The 21,176-nt window shown below is 46.7% G+C and overlaps 1 protein-coding gene across 3 annotated transcripts in view; it reads right to left on the reverse strand.

Moving 5' to 3' along the window:
* frem1a (Fras1 related extracellular matrix 1a) overlaps positions 1 to 21,176 on the reverse strand; it is a 452,495-nt gene that overhangs the window by 282,916 nt on the left and 148,403 nt on the right. For all 3 annotated transcript variants that reach the window (XM_038804357.1, XM_038804358.1, XM_038804359.1), the window contains 3 exons: positions 13,804 to 14,260; positions 9,198 to 9,292; positions 5,485 to 5,795 (listed from right to left, as the gene is read on the reverse strand). In XM_038804357.1, coding sequence (XP_038660285.1) covers positions 5,485 to 5,795; positions 9,198 to 9,292; positions 13,804 to 14,034 — 637 coding nt within the window. In that variant the 5' untranslated portion in view covers positions 14,035 to 14,260. The remainder of the gene's footprint in view (positions 1 to 5,484; positions 5,796 to 9,197; positions 9,293 to 13,803; positions 14,261 to 21,176) is intronic.

Raw genomic sequence — 21,176 nt, forward strand, 5'->3', positions numbered from 1 at the left:
ACATTTGTCCGGATTAAACTCCATCTGCCATTTCTCTGCCCAAGTCTCAAAACAATCTAAATCCTGCTGTATCCTCTGACAGTCCTCATCGCTATCTGCAATTCCACCAACCTTTGTGTCGTCTGCAAACTTACTAATCAGACCAGTTACATTTTCCTCCAAATCATATGTATGTACAACCAACAGCAAAGGTCCCAGCACTGATCCCTGCGGAACACCACTAGTCACAGCCCTCCAATTAGAAAAGCACTCTTCCATTGCTACTCTCTGCCTTCTATGACCTAGCCAGTTCTGTATCCACCTTGCCAGCTCACCCCTGATCCCGTGTGACTTCACCTTTTATACCAGTCTACCATGAGGGACCTTATCTTCGAACAACCTATCCACGACAGACGTTACGCTCACCGGTCTGGAGTTCACAGGTTTTTCCCTGTGGCCTTCTTGAACAAAGGCACAACATTTTCTCCCCTCCAATCTTCAGGAACCTCACCTATGGCTGTCAATGATTCAAATATCTCTGCTAGCAGGCTGGCAATTTCCTCCCTAGCCTCCCATAACATCCTGGGATACATTTCATCAGGATTTATCTACCTTGATGCACTTTAAGACTTCCAGCACCTCCTTTTCTGTAATATTTCCACACTTCAAGACATCAGTATTTATTTCTCCAAGTTCCCGGATATCCATGCCTTTTTCAACAGTAAATACCGATGAGAAATATTCATTTGGGATCTCACCCATCTCTTGTGGATCCGCACATAGATGACCATAGATGACCTTGCAGATCATTAAGAAGACATACTCTCTCCCTAGTTGCTCTTTTGCCCTTATGTATTTGTAGAAGCTCTTTGGATTCTTCTTTGCTTTATCTGCCAAAGCAATCCCATGTCCCCTTTTTGCCCTCCTGATTTCTCTCTTCACTCTACTCCGACAACCTCTCCTCTTCAAGAGATCCACTTCATCCCAGCCCCGATGCATGCCATATACCTCCTTCTTCTTTTTGACCAGGGACTCAATAGCCCGAGTCATCCAGGTTTCCGTACTTCTACCAGCCTTTCCCTTCACTCGAAAAGAAATTCAATTACCCTGAACCCTGGTTAACACACTTTTGAAAGTCTCCCACTTACCAGCCACCCCTTTGCCTGCCAATAGATTCCCCCAATCAACTTTTGAACGTTCTTGTCTAATACCATCAAAATTGGCCTTGCCTCAATTTAGAATTTTAACTTTTGGGCCAGACCTATTATTCTCCATAGCTATCTTAAAACTAATGGAATTATGGTCACTGGTCCCAAAGTGATCCCTCACAAACACTCCTCACCTGCCCTTCCTTATTCTCCAAGAGGAGGTCAGGGTTTTGCCCCCTCTCTAGTCGGGCCATCCACATACTGAATGAGAAATTTCTCCTGAACAGATTTCTCTCCATCCACGCCTCTAAAGCTATGGCTGTCCCAGTCAATGTTGGGAAACTTAAAGTCCCCAATTCTTATCACCCCATGGGGACTTCCGGTGCCGGCGATGGAGGAGTAAGTCGCACATTTGGTGGCTCGCGCTCTGGTCGGACATTTGGACCTTTCCCCCGTTTTTATACCAGACTTGAATTGTATAACGGATGTTAGTGGCAATTGTTTACTTAATTCCCACTTTGGTGCATGGAGAGAAGGACTAGAAGTGTTCGTAAGGGCACAAACAAAAAGACAGAAAAGGCTTGGGCTGTAGCTGCAACAGAAGACAGCATGGCGGAGGTTCGGACCTCTGGCTTGTCGACCCAGCAAACTATAGAGCAGCTGATGCAGGTCATTCAGGAAGGCTTTGCTACGCAGAAACGGGACTGCTTGGAGCCGATAAAGGAGGTTGGAGTATAGATTGGACGCCCAAGATCGGGCGATCCAGAAGGTGGAGAACGCACTGGCAGAGCAGGAGGAACATCAGACTGCGGTGGAGCTGGAGGTGGGGATGCTGAGGGACCAGCAGAAGAAGCTCCTGGAGAAGGTGTAGAACCTTGAAAATAGGTCCCGCCGGCAGAACCTAAGAATCGTCGGGCTCCCGGAGGGGTCCGAAGGAACGGACGCTGGGGCATACATTGCAGACATGTTTGTGAAGCTGCTGGGGGATGGGACCTTCTCCCGGCCCTTGGAGGTGGATAGGGCTCACAGAACACTTCCGAGGAAGCCGCGAATGGGAGACCTCCCAAGGGCAATGGTGGTGAGATTCCACAGGTTCTCGGACAAGGAGCGCATTCTACAGTGGGCCAAGCAGACACGGAGCTGTAAGTGGGACAATTGCATCCTGCGGGTTTACCAGGACCTGAGTGTCGAGGTGGCCAGGAGGAGAGCAGGCTTCAACCACATTAGGTCGATCCTTTTTAAGAAAAAGGTGATGTTTGAACTTTTATACCCAGCCCGTTTCTGCGTCATGCATGAGGATCAACACTTCTATTTTGAGACGCTGGAGGACGCGTTGGACTGTGCGAAAAAGAAAGGGCTGGCGGAGAACTGCAAACTTTTGAACTTGGCTGCAACGTTCATGTTTTTATTTTTTCTTTCTTCCTGTTTCTCTGTTTTTGTAAAAAGCTTCTAATTTTGCCTTTTATGGAAGATGTCTGTGATGTCATTTGCATTGATTTGGAACCAGCGGAAGAGCTGAGCAAGTTAAGGTTTTAATTTGCACTGTTGGGGGACGGAGGTGTGTTTGTTTTTGATCTTGGTGATTTTTTATGTTGGGCAACTGTTTGATGCTGGAGTTTGTTTGTATGAGCAGGGGGAGGGAACAATAGGTGGGAGACTATCTGGCTCTGGGGGCCACCAAGCTAGCTGGGCGAGCTAGCTCATGGAAGCACAGTGGGGGTTGCGCATATGTTTGGTTTAGTAAAGGGGTTGGGTTACAGGGTGTTGTTGCTGGGGGGGGGGGGGGTCGAATGTTCTGCTGACGAGGGAGGGCTTGAGCTGAGGGACAGAAAGGGGGTTGGGGGGGGGGGCTGCCTGGGGATGGACCGGTGGAGGCGCGGAGCACGGACTGGAGGTGGTCCTAAAAAAGGAGATGGCTGATCAGCGGAGGTGGGAGGGGCAATGAGCCTCCAACTAGGCTGATCACCTGGAATGTTCGAGGGTTAAATGGGCCGGTCAAGAGGGCACGTGTGTTCGCACCTCTTAGGGGATTAAAGGCGGACGTGGTAATGTTGCAGGAGTAGCAGACCAGGTTAGACTGAGGAAAGGCTGGGTCAGTCAGGTCTTTCTCTCGGGATGATATTCAAAGACTAGAGGGATCGCGATCCTGATCAATAAGCGGGTGGTGTTTGAGGCGGGTAGAATAGTCTCGGATGTGGGAGGTCAGTACATTATGGTCAGTGGGAAGCTAGAGGGGGAGCAGGTGGAATTAGTAAATGTATGTGCGCCAAATTGGGATGATGTGGAGTTTATAAAGTGGATGCTGGGGAAGTACCGTACCTGGACTCGCGCAGGTTGGTCATGGGAGGGGACTTCAACACAGTTATGGACCCTGGCTTGGATCAGTCAAGCTCGAAATGGGCATGGTGCCAGCAATGGCAAAGGAACTAAGAAGGTTCATGGAGCTGATGGGAGGGGTGGTTCCATGGAGGTTTGGGCAGCCGAGGGTGAAGGAATTCTCTTTCCGCTCACACGTGCACAAAGTGTACTCCCGGATTGATTTCTTTATTTTGAGCAGGGCCTTGCTGGCTGGGGTGGTGGACACGGGGGACTCGGCGATTACAATCTCAGACCAGGCTCCACACTGGGTTGACCTGCAGGTCAAACTATTATCACCCCATTATTCTTGCAGCTATCTGTAATCTCTTTACATATTTTCTCCTTAATTTCCCGCTGACTATTTGGGGGGCCTGTAGTACAATCTTATCAAAATGATCTCCCCCTTCTTATTTTTCAGTTCTACTGTACTGACACAGTGGGCAAACTCAGATATATCGTCTCTCAGTACTGCCGTGATATTCTCCCTAATCAAAAGCGCAAATCCCCCTCCCCTCTTGCCTGCTGTTTCATCTTTCCTACAGCATCTGTACCTTGGAACATTGAGCTGCCAGTCCTGTCCCTTCCTTAGCCATGTTTCAGTAATAGCTATAATATCCCAGTCCCATGTATCCATCCAAGACCTGAATTCATCTTCCTTGCCCGTCAGGCCTCTTGCACTGAAATAAATGCAGTTTAAGCTAAACTTCCTTTGCTCTCTGCCTTGCTTTCTCAGACCATCTGTCTGGTCATGTTCTGTGCACTCTCCCTGTGTTTTATTTTTCTTAGCCTTACTGAACCCATTCACTGAGTTCTCCAGAGTTTCTGTACTCAGTACTGTGGCCATTTTTTAGTTTGGTTTCTCTACCTTTCACTTTACCCCTTACTGTTTTTTTTGTGTCCCCACTCCTGTATTGGTTCCCATCTCCTTGCCATATTAGTTTAAACCCTCCTCAACAGCACGAGCAAACACTCCACAGGGACATTGGTTTCAGTCCTGCCCAGGTGCAGTATCTGACCAGCTATTAGCCCGATACAGAGTCTAAAAGCCTCTTTGTTCATCAATGGGAGGTTAGTTGTATATCAATAACATGGCTCTGTTCTTTTGTCTGAACGTGAGTGGGCAATCAAACAGCCAAGCGAATGCTGATGGATTCAAGCCAAGAGAACATTTGCTTGAGGGTTGGGTGGAGCTTAGAGTGAGAGAAAGGAATGCTGTTCTGAACAGTTACTGAGGAGAAGGCTTTGCAAATCAACTGAGAGAGGCCATGAAAGTTACAGAGAGAGGGCTTTGGAAATTCACCAAGACAGGCCATGAAAGTTACAGAGGGGAAGACTTTGGTAATCGACCAAGAGGGGTCATGACATCTGCCACCGCAGGCAGACTTTGAAAAAAGGTTCAGAATAAATGTCCCTATCGGAAGAAAAATTGCTTCCTAAATGCAATTATTGCCTTTGTCTGACTGTGTAAGTGGAACGAGAGCTGCATGTTTATATAAAGTGGTGTTTAATGGGAACTAATGTGTTAATGTTAAGAAACTGTAATCTGCGACATTTTAGGGCTGAAGTATTAAAGTTTAAATATTCTTTTCTTTCCTTATGTTTTAATAAAGTTTGTTTACACAATAACAAAACCCTATTTCTTCTATTATCACTCCAGGAACAAACTGATCTTTCCAACCTTCTTTAAAATTTAAAAAGCTCTGGTTCAGTCTCATAGCCACTGTTAAGAGCTGACTAGACATCCGTAACATTTAGATTAAATGAAAAGGCTCATGTGGAGTATAATTGCTAGCTGAATAACCGTTTCTGTTTGTAATTCCAGATAATTCTATGTTATCATTCCGACTCCAAAAGAACTCAGGACAATTAAGTCAATATCCTGTTTAAACTAGAATTCTCAAATTCTGCATATACTTTTAAGTTTTAAAAGAAAAACTTTTAATTATAATTCTCCATTAGCCAAAATACTATCCATAATGCAGCTGGAATATAAGCTTACTGGATTTATTCCTGATCCGTAGAAAGCTGTGTGGTTGGTCGCCCCGAGCCTGTCCCTTCGGAATCTGCCCCGTGACTAGTTGGCCAAACGCTGGGAGTAAAGATTCCTGAGTGGCCACCCGCACAGTACAATCGAGATTCATCACCGTATCATAGACAAATGTAAGAACATTTTTATCGATTGTATTAGATAAACCGTAAAACTCAGGAACTTCCAATGGTGTTGAACCCAACTGGATGATGTTACAGTCTGAATCAAGTAACCGAACCTCAAGAATAAATGTTTCTGTGAAAGTTTCTGTCTCTGTAAACCTGTAAACACATAAGCAGGGAGTTAATAATCATAAGTGAGAACAACAGATTGAGAACAGATCATTGGAACATGTTGGGACAGTTCATCGAGATCACCAATTTGAATTAAAAATATATTTCTTAATCAGTGTCATGGAACTTTGCCAACAGCCTACAAGTTTTTAGAAAACCGATTCCCCAAGTGAGAAGCATGGTGCATCAATATTCTTCACTTACAATTCCCACACACCAGTCCTGTCTTAATTTGCTTTACAATATGGCAGACTTGAATCAGGTGGCAGTCAGGCATTCATGCAAAAAAGCAGAGAAAATCAAAGGAAAAATTTACCTTTTTCCCAGGGTGGAAGAGTGATTTACTGGGGACATAGGTTTAAGGTGAGATGGGCAAAGTCTGGATGAGATGTGCGACGGAAGTTTTTTTTACACAGAGGGAGGGTAGTTGGTTCCTGGAACTCGCTGCCGGAGATGGTGAAAGCAGGTACGATAGTGATGTTCAAGGGGCGTCTTGACAAATACATGAATAAGATGAGAACAGGGGGATACAGACCCTGGAAGTGGAGAGGGGTTTAGGTTCAACAGGCAGGCGGAGGGACGAAGAGCCTGTTCCTGTGCTGTACTTTACTTTGTTCTTATCCCCATTTTCAGAGTTGCAATGACACATCAAGGGAACAGCCCACTTGCCCTCCCTCTTGTGGTCAGGCAATAGTACGCTGTACAAGTTGATTAACCAAGAGAGAAAACTAAACAACTTTGTTTTTTATAAAACATCATAAAATAACACAGTTCCAGATTTGATCATCCTTGTATATCTTCCCGACTATCTATTACGAAAAAGATTCATTGACACTTGATATGATCCCAACTGATTTTACTACTGGACAAGCCAGATCCTAGGGTGGAACCTATCTTGATAGATCCTAACTTTTTTTAGATCGTGTATGATGGCTGCAGGGCTGCCAATGAACCTTCAACAAAAAACATTTATTAAACAAGAAAAGATTAACTTTAATACACTAATCCCTCACCCTTGCTATAACTTTACAGATATACATGGATTGTGTAACTTGTGTTATTCTTACAAATCTGTCTTATACTCTAAGTAAGTATAGTCCATGTAAACCAATAGGCACCTGTGGTCAGACACACCACACTCTGAAACCAAGTGACAGATGCCATCTAATACAACTTCTATAGATTTGTTTTTATTCATTTATGTATGTAGGCATCACTGACTAGGCAGCATTTATTGATCATCCCTAACTTCCCTTGAGAAAGTGGTGATGAGCTACCTTTTTAAAAATATTTTTACTGAAAATGTTTCATTATAAACAGAACATAATGATATAAACAAGCTGCATCAAGTGACAATGTGAAAATAACACAATCATCAATCAAGAACACAGCCGATCTTAACCCCAAAAGTTAAACTAAAAGCCCCTCAACAACGGACGATGACTAACTATTTGGGCGCGATTCCCCGAACTCATGGCGCTCTCGCTCAAGTGCAACGGGGCCGGTGAATAGCGGCAGAGGCCAAAAACAAGATAGGCACCAAACAGTTTGCGATGCAATCAGCCCATTCCCATGGGCAAAATCAGCATCTCGAGAAACCAATGATCAATTATCACCACTTAAGCCCAATTTCCAAACAATTACGAGAGCGCCCCCATATCCAATGATGTCTCCAGCAAGTGCTCACGCTGGCACCAATTATTGCTCCTTTTGAAAAACATGAACTTGGTGGAAGGGTTTCTGTGGGGAGCTGAGGAGGTGAGAAGCCATTTTTGCTCACAGGCAAAGAGCCCGAGGGTACTGGGTTTGCCACCCCAATGCTCATTGGGGTTAGGGACCCACCACTGGGGTGGGCTGCCAGGGGAGGTGGGGAGGAGGCACTGGGGGGGGAAACCGGGTGGTCTACCACTTATGGCACCACCAAGCCAACCCCTGGATCGCATACTCGTTCCAGTGGCAATCCCTGTCCCTGCTCGTCTGCCTCAACGACCACCCATAACGCCCTGACTACAGAGGCCTCTGGTGCGTGGCTGAGGGCTTTTGCTAATAGGGCATTGGAAATCATGATAAGTGAGCCCTTCATACATGCCAAGTTGATTCCAGTGGGTGGGCGGGCCATGTAGCATATGGGAGTCATTTCCTAGCATCCCAATCACACCTTGATGCCTGGACACTATGCTTGAACAATGTAGGAGGCAACACCATGCACACAACATCCGAAATCCCAGGGGATGGGACACAACTCCAGGGAAATGTCCACAGCCAGAGAATGGGTAAGAGCCGCAGGGGGGGCTCCACCTCCCCCACCCCCTCCACACCCCCAACCCCAACCCGCATCCCACCTCCCTATCCCCCAAATCCCTAACCCCTCTCTCTCGGTGCACTCAGTACTTTGCTCTCCTTGATCTACCACTACGTCTTGCTGTTTCCCCAGATTGCACATCTGAGGTACAGGCTGCCTTAGTGCTTGTTAGCCACAGGCATGGTTCACAGATGTGGAGGGGGTGTGAAGGGAGGGTTGGGGTGGAGGGAGGGTTGAAGGGGTGAGTGGAGGAAGTGCTGCAGGGAGAGGGGGTGGAGAGTGGGTTAGGAGTCACCTGGGGGGATACTCCCTTGGGGGGGGTAGGGGAGGTGGGACGTTGGTGACTACTCACTCGTGTTGACCTTCTTCCGACTGGAGGCCAGTCCTCCTGGTCACACTGCCGGAGCTGACTGCTGCCGCCACCTCGTCCCTAACAGCACTGGCTGCCTTGTGGCTCACCCTCCGGGACCCTTGGGGGAACAGGACATCCCTCCTGGCCTCTACCATGTCCAGGAGCCTCCCCAGGTCAGCAACCCCGAATCATGGGGCTGGTCTCCTCGGCACCATTGTTGCAAGCTGGCTGCGGTTGGCTGAGCAAGTGCAGCTTAAATGCTGCTCGACCTTGTTAATGGGGGGCTGGCAAGCACGGTCGGGGCGAATGAGCAAGCGAGCCAGCATTGAGAGCGAGAAGCCCGTGAGGCTTCGTTAAGTGCACCAATTAACGTTGAATTGCGTTGCCGGTTTCGTTGGGCCGAGTGCCAGGAAACACGAGGCAATTCCCGCTCACTGCAGCACTTGGAAATTTTTCCGGAAGATCGCGCCCTATATCTTATTTCTAATACCCACAAAACAATTCTAAATTACTTTAAACTACCTCTAGTTCCTCACATTGTTATCTGGCATTTCATCAAACATTTTCAAAATGCTCACATTTGAACTCAAGAGCAGAATAACCTTATCCTTCAGATTAGATATAATCATATAATACAGAATCCTGGACTTTCCAATTAAGGCTATTTTTAATGCTGATTAGAAAGGTTTAGTTTTCTATCTGAGTAAGCAAATCTCTTTTTCCGACTCCTACTTGCCTGTAAAGTCTCAGCATGACTTGGTCCTCATCCAGAATTGGGCAGCCGTTGTGAGTATATTTCACTTCATTGGCTAGGAAATGGCAATCAAAAACCTGAAAGATTTTGCGCATGGTAAATATAAATGGATCTGAAATCACTTCATAAAACTCAGTGTATCAAAAAAAATCCTGTGATTTTAATCAAAGTTTCCAATCTCTGATTAAATGTAGAATGACTAATTTATTCATACACTAAATAGTTCTTAATGATCTTTGCATCAATGTAAAGAATGATTAAAGCGTACACTTACAAAAATGAAAGAAAACCATTGGTTACCATTGATCAGGCTAAATTACCCAACATTAATAAAAATTTTTAATTGGTACGTTTAAAAACATATATATGCATTCAAAACCTATACAGGACTCTGCTTCTACCAGGGCCGCACAGTGGTAGCACTGGTGCCTCACGGCACCAGGGTTCAATTCTGACCTCCGGTGACTGTGTGGAGTTTGCACGTTCGCTCAATGTCTGCGGGGCTCCAGTTTCCTACCATAGTCAAGGATGTGTAAGTTAGGTGGTTTGGCCATGCTAAAATTTTTTAGTGCCCAGAGATGTGTGCGTTAATGAAAAATGAAAAATGAAAATCGCTTATTGTCACGAGTAGGCTTCAATGAAGTTACTGTGAAAAGCCCCTAGTCGCCACATTCCGGCGCCTGTCCGGGGAGGCTGGTACGGGAAGTGGGGTTATGGGATTATAGGGCTAGGATGAGAGCCTGGTTAGGGTGCTCTTTCAGAGGGTTGGTGCAGGCTTGATAAGACGAATGTCCTCCTTCTGCACTGTATGAATTTGATGATTCTTTATACCATTGTTCCTGATAACAACAGCAAGTTGAGTTTATATTACAAATATATTTATTTAATATAGTAAAAACTTCCCAAGATGCTTCACAGAAGATGCCGATCCACATAGAAAGCTACATGGACAATTGGTTAAAAGCCTGGTCATAGAGCCAGGTTTTAAGGAGCACATTAAGGAGCAGAGGGATTCAATGGAATTCCAGAGTTTAGGGGACAGGCAGATGAAAGCAAAACTGCCAATGGTGGAGTCATGAAAATTAGGGATGCACAAGGGTTCAAATTTGAAAAATGAAAAGACCTCAATGGTTAGGAGGTTACAATTGTCGTGAAGAAAAGTTCAACAGATAGGCACTGATAGACCAAGAATTAATGTAGGTCAGTGGCGGCGGCGGCGGGGGGGGGGGGGGGGGGGGGGGGGGGGGGGGGGGGGGGGGGGGGGGGGGGGGATTCTAATATATCCTAAGCTCTCTCTTCATTCTTTTGATGAACATCTTTATGACCAGAGACTTGAGCATATAATCCTGGCTTATTCTTCATTAATACAACGTTGCTATCTGTTTCCATACATTATAACAGTTGCAAACACTCTAAACATAGTCACCCATAGAGTGGCATATAGACAATAAGTCACTTTGGGAGAATGTTCACTCCACAAATGTGTCAATGAAAAGAGACTGACAAAGCCAGCCGAAAACAAATGTTACAGAACAGGGAGATTCACAAGATTAAGTGGGTTGAAACCAGTTATCAACTATCAGACTGTTAGATGAAGAGCGGCTAGTTCGATAAGCTATTAGAAATTATTGAAGAGGGGCATCTTTTCCTGTACAGAAAAGATGCATGAGTGAAAAAAGGGGGAATAGTGGCATTTATTGTTAGGATCCTAGCTTTTTGCCATTTAATTCGCAGCCTATGACCTTCTTTATTAGCTAGTATATATATAGAACATAGAACAGTACAGCACAGAACAGGCCCTTCGGCCCTCGATGTTGTGCCGAGCAATGATCACTCTACTCAAACCCACATATCCACCCTATACCTACAACCCCCCCTTAACCTTACTTTTTTTTAGGACACTACGGGCAATGTTAGCATGGCCAATCCACCTAACCCGCACATCTTTGGACTGTGGGAGGAAACCGGAGCACCCGGAGGAAACCCACGCACACACCGGGGAGGACGTGCAGACTCCACACAGACAGTGACCCAGCCGGGAATCGAACCTGGGACCCTGGAGCTGTGAAGCATTTATGCTAACCACCATGCTACCGTGCTACCCCAGTTCAGTTTCTGCTCAATGGTAATGTCCAGGATGTTGTGGGGGACTCAGCAATGGTCATGCCAATGAATGTTAAGTGGAGCAATGGGCAAAGGTCCTCTTCTGCACTGTGATTCTGACTCTGATAGAAAGCAACACATTGTGGTGGCTGGTTTGTTTTTGGACTGGAGGTGGTGGACAGCGATGCTGTTTCATTTGCAATACATAAATCACTTGGAGCTTAAAATAGGGAGTAATATTTCAATATGTTCTTATGATACCAAACTTGGAGGAGTGGCAAAGTGTGAGGATGATTTAAATTGCCTGCAACAGGACATAGGCTGGTAGAATAGGCTAACAAGTAGCAGATGGAATTTATACAGAGAAGTGTGAGGTGATTTATTTTGGCAAACGGGATAGTGAGAGGCAGTATAGACTTAATGACAGTTCTAAAGTGTGCGAATGATAGAGAGACTTGGGGTTACATCTGCAGGACAAATTGAGAGAGTGGTTAGCAAAACATATGGGATCTTGGGCTTCATAAAGACAGGCATTGAGCATAAAAGTAGGGAAGTTAGACTGAACCTGTTTTGGCCCCAACTGAGTAATGTGTCTAGTTCTGGTCAACCCAGTCCAGGGAAGATGAAGGTCTTTGAGAGAGTGTAGATTTATCAGAATGATTCTCCAGATAGCTTTAAAGTTAAGTTGAAGAAGTTGGGGTTTTGTTACATAGTAACATAGACATAGAATTTACAGTGCAGAAGGAGGCCCATCGAGCCTGCACCGGCCCTTGGAAGAGCAACCGACTCAGCCCACGCTTCCACTGTAACCCCACTTAACCTTTTTGGGCATGAAGGGCAATTAAGCATGGCCAATCCAACTAAACTACACATCTTTGGACTGTGGAAGGAACCGGAGCACCGGAGGAAACCCACGCAGACACGGGGAGAATATGCAGACTCCGCACAGACAGTGACCCAAGCCGGGGAATCGAACCTGGGACCCTGGCGAAGGAAATCACGAGTCTGAACCATGATGCTGGAGGTCAGTTCTAGATTTCTCAACCGACTGAGGGAATGAACCTCAATGGTCACTGCATCTTACAACTCAATACAACGTGGAGAAATGAGCACACTGAAAGATGAGAAGAATTTTGGACTGGTTCCTGTAGGGGTTGTAATTTTTGTGGAGTGCACATTGTAGTGTATAAATATGGCTTGGGTCTGCAATTGTGTCTAAAGGGAGTCTCTGACATGAGGGGTGGTCTCTGACATGGGGGGTGGTCTCTGACATTGGGGGTGGTCTCTGACATGGGGTGGTCTCTGACATGAGGGGTGGTCTCCGACATGGGGGTGGTCTCTGACATGGGGGTGGTCTCTGACATGGGGGAGGGTCTCTGACATGGGGGAGGGTCCAATGAAGGTCTCTGGAGGGGCGTCCACTGGGTGGGGGGTAGGGGGGGTTGATGCCTCTAATGAGTGCATGCTGTATGGAGGGGGTGACCCAGCAATTACCGTAGTGTGGAGGGAGTGGGGGGGGAGGGGGGGAGGATGCCTCTACTTATCAGCAGAGGGGGGCATGAATTACATTATAGGGGTGAGCGGGGGCCAGCTCCAGACTTCCTTATCGGACTGCCCGCTCAAAATGGCACCCCAATAGCGGGATTCAGAACTAAATCTCTTGCCCTCCCCGTCATACAGAAATTTGCATGGCTGGGGAGAGTGAATCGCTCTGGGTGTCGCTCCACCACCAGCACAAACCAGAAGCGATTTAATTCTGGCGCGAGAGCGTAATCTCCCAAATGGAGAATCCAGCCCATGAGATAGAATTTCTTTGAAGGTTCCATGAAATCAAACAGTATGTTAGGTGGAAGTTTTCATTTTCACTGTTGTTTGAGGATTTATGCCAATCTTGTACTGAATTTATAAGAAGCCTTGTGGAAATTACATGCATAAATATTTGTGAACTTTGCTACTCAACTATTTTCTATGTGAGTGTGCAGTTTGAATTCCCAAGTCAAAACTTTCACCATTGGCCAAATAAGCTCACTTTATGCATTCAAATGTTTATAGAGAATTAAAATTTCGCAAATTACTTGTGTGCTTTCTGTGAGATCCATCATTTGACTTTCAAAATTCCCCAACTTACACAGGACTACGATGATCATTGAATCATAGAATTTACAGTGCAGAAGGAGGCCATTCAGCCCATAAAGTCTGCACTGGCCCTGACAAAGAGCATTCCACTCACGCCCATGTCCCTACCCTATCCCCGTAACCCAGCAACCCCCACTTAACCTTTTTGGACATGAAGGGGCAATTTAGAATGGCCAATCGACCTAACCCGCACATCTTTGGACTGTGGGAGGAAACCGGAGCACCCGGAGGAAACCCACACAGACTCGGGGAGAAAGTGCAGACTCTGTGCTAACCACTATGCTACAGTGCTGCCCGATATCATTGATATATCCTTGAAAATAAATGTTCAGTTGTTGTTATATCTCACCTGGGGGGTAAGCTTCCCAACTCGTTGCGTGATTGGCTCATTCATGATCACCTCCACCTTGCAGCTGTCCTTCTCCTTTGGAATGTTGAACTGTAGATCCTCCTCGGAGAGAAAGACTGACTGGCCCTTGGAAACTGTTATGCCATGATTCACTTGGACAAAGGAAGGTTCAATGTATCTCAAAAGGAAAAGATGCAGGAGGATTGCAGAATATTTCCAGTAATGTTTCATTTTAACTCCGCCTGACTTGAACAACAAAGTATTTAAACTTCTCAGCTCTTCACAAATTGTTGTTCAATTTATTTCCCATCAAAGCAGAGCACAGTGTTATAAAGCGTGCTCTGGAAAGAGAGGTACAATCCAGATTTTCGGTGAATCTTGGTGGGCCAATCCCCAAAGCAAAACTCAGAAGCATCAACAGCTGACGTGTATCAGAATAGTTCACGTTCCTGCAGTCCTAAAAAGTAAGAAAATAATTTTTTGTGATTTGTTTCCAAAGCCGAGGCTTTGCTTTTCCTGCTGCTGTTCTCAGGCCATAGGCCACAGCCTGCTCACTCAGAGCAGGTGACAACTCTCTTGAATTCTCCTGCAGGATTTGTGCTCCAAGGCAACAGGATTAATATTGAAAAATAAACATGTGAAGGAAAGCGTACTTGCATTCCTCAAATGCTGTGGGTTTGTGTTCCCACGCAATTCACCATCAAGTTGCTCCAGAGCCCATGCTAATAAATAGTAAAGATTCCATTAAATACCCTGCTATTGGTTTACTTCAAACAGGAAATTAAAACTGGTTTTATGACAGCAAAGTTGGAAAATATGGTGACCTTAAATCCTATTTAAATAACTTTCCTTTGAAATGTTGCTGTCATTAACACAAGTTGAATCAAAGAAACATCACTCCTACATGATATGTGAATAGCTGTTGTACCCAGAGTCATTTATGTCATAAAAGGAGGCCATTCGATCCATCAAGTCCATGCCAGCTCCCTCTGGCGAAATTCAGTCAGTCCCACTCCCCTGCTCTAATCTCTGCAGCATCGCCCTGCAGAGTTTTTTTCGTACAAGTGTTCATCCCATTTATTTTTGGCATCCAGTTAACTCTGATTGAGCCGGGAGTTTCAAAAGAGCAAAGGAGCTGGGAATTTAAAAAGAGCGAGAGGAGCCAGGAGCTTAAAAAGGGTGAGAGAATGGCTGGGTGTTTCAAAAGAGCGAGAGGAGAGCTTAGAGATTCAAACGAGCGAGAGGAATCGGGATTTAAAAAGAGCAAGAGGTACCAGGAGTTTGAAAAGAGTGATAGAAGCTGAGATTGGGAAAGGGGGCAGGAGTTTAAAATGAGCAAGAGGAGTCCAGGGGTTTAAAAAGAGCGAGAGAGAAGCTGGGAGTTTGAAAAGACCAAGAGCCTGGAGTTTCAATAGAGTGAGAGAGGACAAGGAGAAATACTAACACTGGTTCAGAAAGAGGCGTCCGGCGCACCAAAGCAGGTGATTGATGAGTAAGTCCAGGTGAGTATTTTCAATCTTTTAATCTAACTCATTGCTTCCTACTAAGATGGGGACTAACAAAAATAAACAAAAAGTAGTATAGAATAGAATCGTACAATTATAATAGAAGTGTTATGTAAGAAACAAGGGACGGGATTCTGTGATCCTGAAGCTAAGTGTTGACGCCTTCGGAAACGCCGTCAGCACGGCCTCAGGATCAACAATTCTGGATACAGCAGATATCGAAAAGTATTTTTTTGAAGCAAAACAATGTTTATTCAATGAACTCACGTTAACCTTTTTAAAAACTTACAGTGAACATCTTAGCAACCATTAATTCAAATACAATCCCCAAAGAATATAACACAAAGTAATCCTTACTTTCCTTTTAAAAAAAACTTTTAACAGAAGCACATCAGTTTTAAATTGACTACTGAGAACAGTTGTCACTCTGAATTCAACAAATGATCAAGAGATAGAGCGGGATTCTCCCAGCCCCGCCGCGCCAGGCCAAAGAATGCCCGCAACCGTGCCACGCAGCCCCGACGCCGGCACGCGATTCTCCTCGGAGCGGAGAATCGGTGCCATTGGCGTCGGTGCATTTAGCACGGCGCCGGTGGCAGGCCGCTCTACATGGCAGGGCCGCCATTCTCACGGCTGGTTGGCCGAGCCGCTCGAAAAAGGCAGAAGCCCACCGGCGCCGTCCACACCTGGTCGCAGCTGGTCGGAACTCTGTGCGCAGGTCGGGGGAAGCCTGTGGGGGGGGGAAAAAGACGGCTCCAAACCCCGAGGGGGGGTGCCTCCGATGGGGCCTGGCCCGTGATCGGGGCACACCAATTGGCGGGCCGGCCTCTCTCCCCCCGGGCCTATTTTGTTACGTGCAGGCCCCTGAACTCCCGCACCATGTAGCGACAGGGCCAGCACTTTGAGGGAGGCCATCGCGCATGCGGGTTGGCGCGATGCGCAGTTTGCGCCGGAATGGGAGGCTGGAGCGGCATGAACCCCTCCAGCGCCGTGCTGGCCCCTTGAAGGGGTCAAATCGGTACTCCCAGCGACCCGTTCACGCCCTCGTGAAACGCGACAGCCGCCGAATGGGAGAATCCCTCCCATAGTCTTTACATGACAGAGAGAACAACATTACTCCTTCTGTGGCTGACTGTAGCTCCAACACTGAAACGAAACAAAAAAAAACAGACATCCCTAACTTTTCTCAAAGTGAAAACTAAAAGCTGACAGATGCCCAGCTCCACCCACACTCTGACATCACTGCAGTAATAAACACCCATTTCTTAAAGGTACACCCACTACAGTTATTCTATAAAATACGCCATTTCTTAAAGTTACTCTCACATGACACTATAGCCTACAAGGCACGTAGGGGTAGGGAAGAGCAACAGCTGATCGACTCCATCTTGGAGGCTGAAAGAAAGTACTCCAAGGCCCCGACCGGAGAGATGCTGGCAGAGAGCAAAAAGTTACAAATGGACTTTAACCTGCTATCCACCAGAAAAGCAGTGTACCAACTCCACCAGACACGGGAGACGTTCTAGGAACACGGAGACAAGGCTGGCCGCCTACTGGCCCACCAGCTGAGAAAGCAGACAGCCACGAGGGAAATAGCCCAGATAAAGGATAGCAGAGGCAGACTGGTAGCGGAACATAAAGAGACCCTCTACCGAGGGCTGCACACCTCCGGGCCCCCCGATGAGGATGCGGGGATGAAACAGTTCCTCGACGGGCTGGAAATACCAGTTTTGGGGAGGACAGATGGGGGGAACTGGAAGCACCAAAAGATCTTGGAGAAATCACGGAGAGCATCAGCTTCATGCAGGCAGGAAAGGCACTGGAACCTGATGGGTTCCCGGTGGATTTCTATAAAAAATTTGGGAGGGCATGTTCGCAGACTCGTTGCCTCCTACACCAGGGCAGGAAATAAGTTAATTGATACCCAAAAAAGACCCAACGGAATGTGGATCATATCACTGCTGAATGAGAATACCAGCAAAGAGTTTGGCCAAAAGGCTGGAGAGCTGCGTACCAGAGGTGATCACAGAGGACCAAGAGGGCTTTGTCAACAGTAGGCAGCTCACAGCGAACATCAGGCGGCTGCTGAACGTAATTATGACCCCCACCCCCACCACCCCCCGGGGAGAGCACCAGAGATTGTCTCCCTGGACGCAGAAAAGGCCTTCGACAGAGGCCTCCTCGAGTTCCTGGAACAGGAGCGCGATTTGCCGCCTTGGTGAGACTTCTGTACAATGCCTCCAAGGCAAGCGTTCGAACCAATCCCACCATTTCTGAATACTTCCAGCTACAAAGGAGGCACAACGCAGGGATGCCTGCTATGCTCAGTCCTGTTTGCACTAGCAATCGGACCACGGCTGACAGCCCTGGGGATGCGAAAAGCTGGAGGGGCATCCAAAGAGAAGACAGACGCAGCCTCACTCTATGCGAACACCTGCTCCTGTACATCTCAAAGCCACAAGAAGGACTGAAAGCAATCATGCAGATCCTGAAAGAGGGAACCTTCTCAGTGTACAAACGCAACCTGGGCAAGAGTGAGGCATTCCCAGTGAACTCAAGCAGGGGATGAACATAGCCAGGGGGCTCCCGTTTAAAATAGCCCAAAATAGATTCCGATACCTGAGGGTCCAAATAGCCAGGGATTCGTCACAGATCCACAAGTGAAACCTGACTAGCCTGGTGGAGGAAGTCAAAAAGGACTTACAAAGGTGGGGTTCATTCCAACTCTCCCTGGCGGGGAGAGTGCAAACGATCAAAATGATTGTTCTGCTGAGGTTCCTCTTCTTGTTTAGATCCAACCGATCGTCATCCCCAAGGTCTCCTTCCAAAATGTAGGCAGCTTAATTATGACTTTTGTGTGTGGGGGTGGGGGCAACAATCCAAGAGTCCCAAACCAACACTGCAAAGTAGGAAAATCAAGGGAGGCCTGGCAAGGGGACAACCCTCCAGGCCCTGGCCACTGCACCATTCCCACCCCCTCGGCAAAACACATAAAGCCCAGTGGTAGCAGCCACACTGAAAACGTGGGGCCAATTAAGACAGCACTTCGGGCTGACGAAGATGTCCCCTATGGCCCCCATCTGTGGAAACCACAGATTACCCCAGCCATGCTGGACATAACATTTAAAAATGGAGACAGGATGGGGAATGCTAGTTAGGGACTTCTACTTAAGAAACAGACTAGCGACACTGAACGAACTGACGGAGGAATAGGAACTACCGACAGGACAGGAAATAAGACACATGTAAATAAAACACTTCCACCACAAGGAGACAGTAGGTCGCTTGGCCCCGGAGTCCACACGACTAGAGGAGCTGATGAAGACGGACAGCAAAGAAGGGGGACACTGCGTGAAAATATATGGACAGTTACTGGAAGAAGAAGGCTTATGTTAGGATGAGACATGAAGGCTCAGTTAGGGCACTTGAGAGTTACAAGTTAGCCAGGAAGGACCTAAAGGGAGAGTTAAGAAGAGTGAGGAGAGGACACAAAAGTCGTTGGCGGATAGGATCAAGGAAAACCCTAAGGCTTTCTATAGGTATATCAGGAACAAAGAATGACTAGAGTAAGATTAGGGCCAATCAAGGATAGTAGTGGAAAGTTGTGTGTGGAATCAGAGGAGATAGGGGAAGCGTTAAATGGATATTTTTCGTCAGTGTTTACACTGGAGAAAGACAATGTTGTCGAGGAGAATACTCCAGGTACAGTCGACCAGGCTAGATGGGATTGAGGTTCACAAGAGGAGGTGTTAGCAATTTTGGAAAGTGTAAAAATAGATAAGTCCCCTGGGCCAGATGGGATTTATCCTAGGATTCTCTGGGAAGCCAGGGAGGAGATTGCAGAGCCTTTGTCCTTGATCTTATGTTGTCTTCGTCGACAGGAATAGTGCTGGAGGACTGGAGGATAGCAAATGTTGTCCCCTTGTTCAAGAAGGGGAGTAGAGACAACCCTGGTAATTATAGACCTGGGAGCCTTACTTCGGTTGTGGGTAAAATGTTGGAAAAGGTATAAGAGATAGGGTTTATAATCATCTTGAAAAGAACAAGTTGATTAGCGATACTCAACACGGTTTTGTGAAGTGCCTCATAAACCTTATTGAGTTTTTTGAGAAGGTGACCAAACAGGTGGATGAGGATAAAGCGGTTGATGTGGTGATATGGATTTCAGTAAGCGTTTGATAAGGTTCCCCACAGTAGGCTATTGCAGAAAATACGGAAGTATGGGATTGAAGGTGATTTAGAGGTTTGGATCAGTAATTGGCTAGCTGAAAGAAGACAGAGGTTGATGGCAAATGTTCATCCTGGAGTTCAGTTACTAGTGGTGTACCGCAAGGATCTGTTTTGGGGCCACTGCTGTTTGTCATTTTTATAAATGACCTGGAAGAGGGTGTAGAATGATGGGTTAGTAATTTGCAGATGACACGAAGGTTGGTGGAGTTGTGGATAGTGCTGAAGGATGTTATAGGTTACAGAGGGACATAGATAAGCTGCAGAGCTGGGCTGAGAGGTGGCAGATGGAGTTTAATGCGGAAAAGTGTGAGGTGGTTCACTTTGGAAGGAGTAACAGGAATGCAGAGTACTGGCTAATGGCAAGATTTTGGTAGTGTAGATGAACAGAGAGATCTCGGCATCCAGGTACATAAATCCCTGAAAGTAGCCACCCAGGTTAATAGGGCTGTTAAGAAGGCATATGGTGTGCTAGCCTTTATCAGTAGGGGGATTGAGTTCGGAGCAACGAGGTCATGCTGCAGCTGTACAAAACTCTGGTGCGGCTGCACCTGCAGTACTGCGTGCAGTTCTGGTCACCACATTATAGGAAGGATGTGGAAGCTTTGAAAAGGGTTCAGAGGAGATTTACTAGGATGTTGCCTGGTATGGAGGGAAGGTCTTACGAGGAAAGGCTCAGGGACTTGAGGTTGTTTTCGTTAGAGAGGAGAAGGCTGACTTAATAGAGACATATAAGATAGTCAGAGGGTTAGATAGGGTGGACAGTGAGAGTTTTTTTTCCTCGGATGATGATGACCAACACGAGGGGACATAGCTTTAAATTGAGGGTTGGTAGATATGACAGATGTCAGAGGCAGTTTCTTTACTAAGAGAGTAGTAGGGGTGTGGTACGCCCTGCCTGCAACAGTAGTAGACTCGTCAAATTTAAGGGCATTTAAGTGGTCACTGGATAGACATATGTATGAAAATGGAATAGTGTGGGTCAGATAGGCTTCAGATGGTTTCATGGGTCGGCGCAACATCGAGGCCGAAGGGCCCTTACTGCGCTGTAATGTTCTATGTTCTATGGACAGGGCCTGAACATACCTGGACGAGACCAGAGGGAAATGTGGGGACGAACTGGGGACAGATTAGGGTTGGGGATCTGGAGCGAAGCACTGAGCAGGGCCAACTCCACCTCCACATGCGCAAGGCTCAGTCTCATGCAGTTCAAAGTGGTGTACAGAGCATAGATGACCAGAACCCAAATGAGCAGGTTCTTCACGAAGGTGGACGGCAAATGTGAATGGTGCCAGAGGGGCCCAGCTGACCACACCCACATGTTCTGGGCTTGTCGCAAACTTGTACAATTTTGGACAGCCTTTTTCTGAGGCAATGTCCAAAGTTGTGGGCCGAGGGGGGGGGGGGGGGGGGGGTGGGGGGGGGTGAGAGAGTGTGAAGCCACGCCCAAATGCGGCAAACTCCGGGGTAATCAGAGCAGCCAGAGCTACACAGACAAAAGACAAGGAGGGAATTATGCGTGGAGTCAGAGGAAATGGGTGAGATTTCTTTTTTATATAAATAATTTTTATTGAAGTTTTTACAAATACAAAATATAAACATCATAACTCTATTAACGTACACCCGCGGTAACAATGCCCC

Source organism: Scyliorhinus canicula, chromosome 8, assembly GCF_902713615.1.
Source record: "Scyliorhinus canicula chromosome 8, sScyCan1.1, whole genome shotgun sequence".
Classification (NCBI taxonomy): domain Eukaryota; kingdom Metazoa; phylum Chordata; class Chondrichthyes; order Carcharhiniformes; family Scyliorhinidae; genus Scyliorhinus; species Scyliorhinus canicula.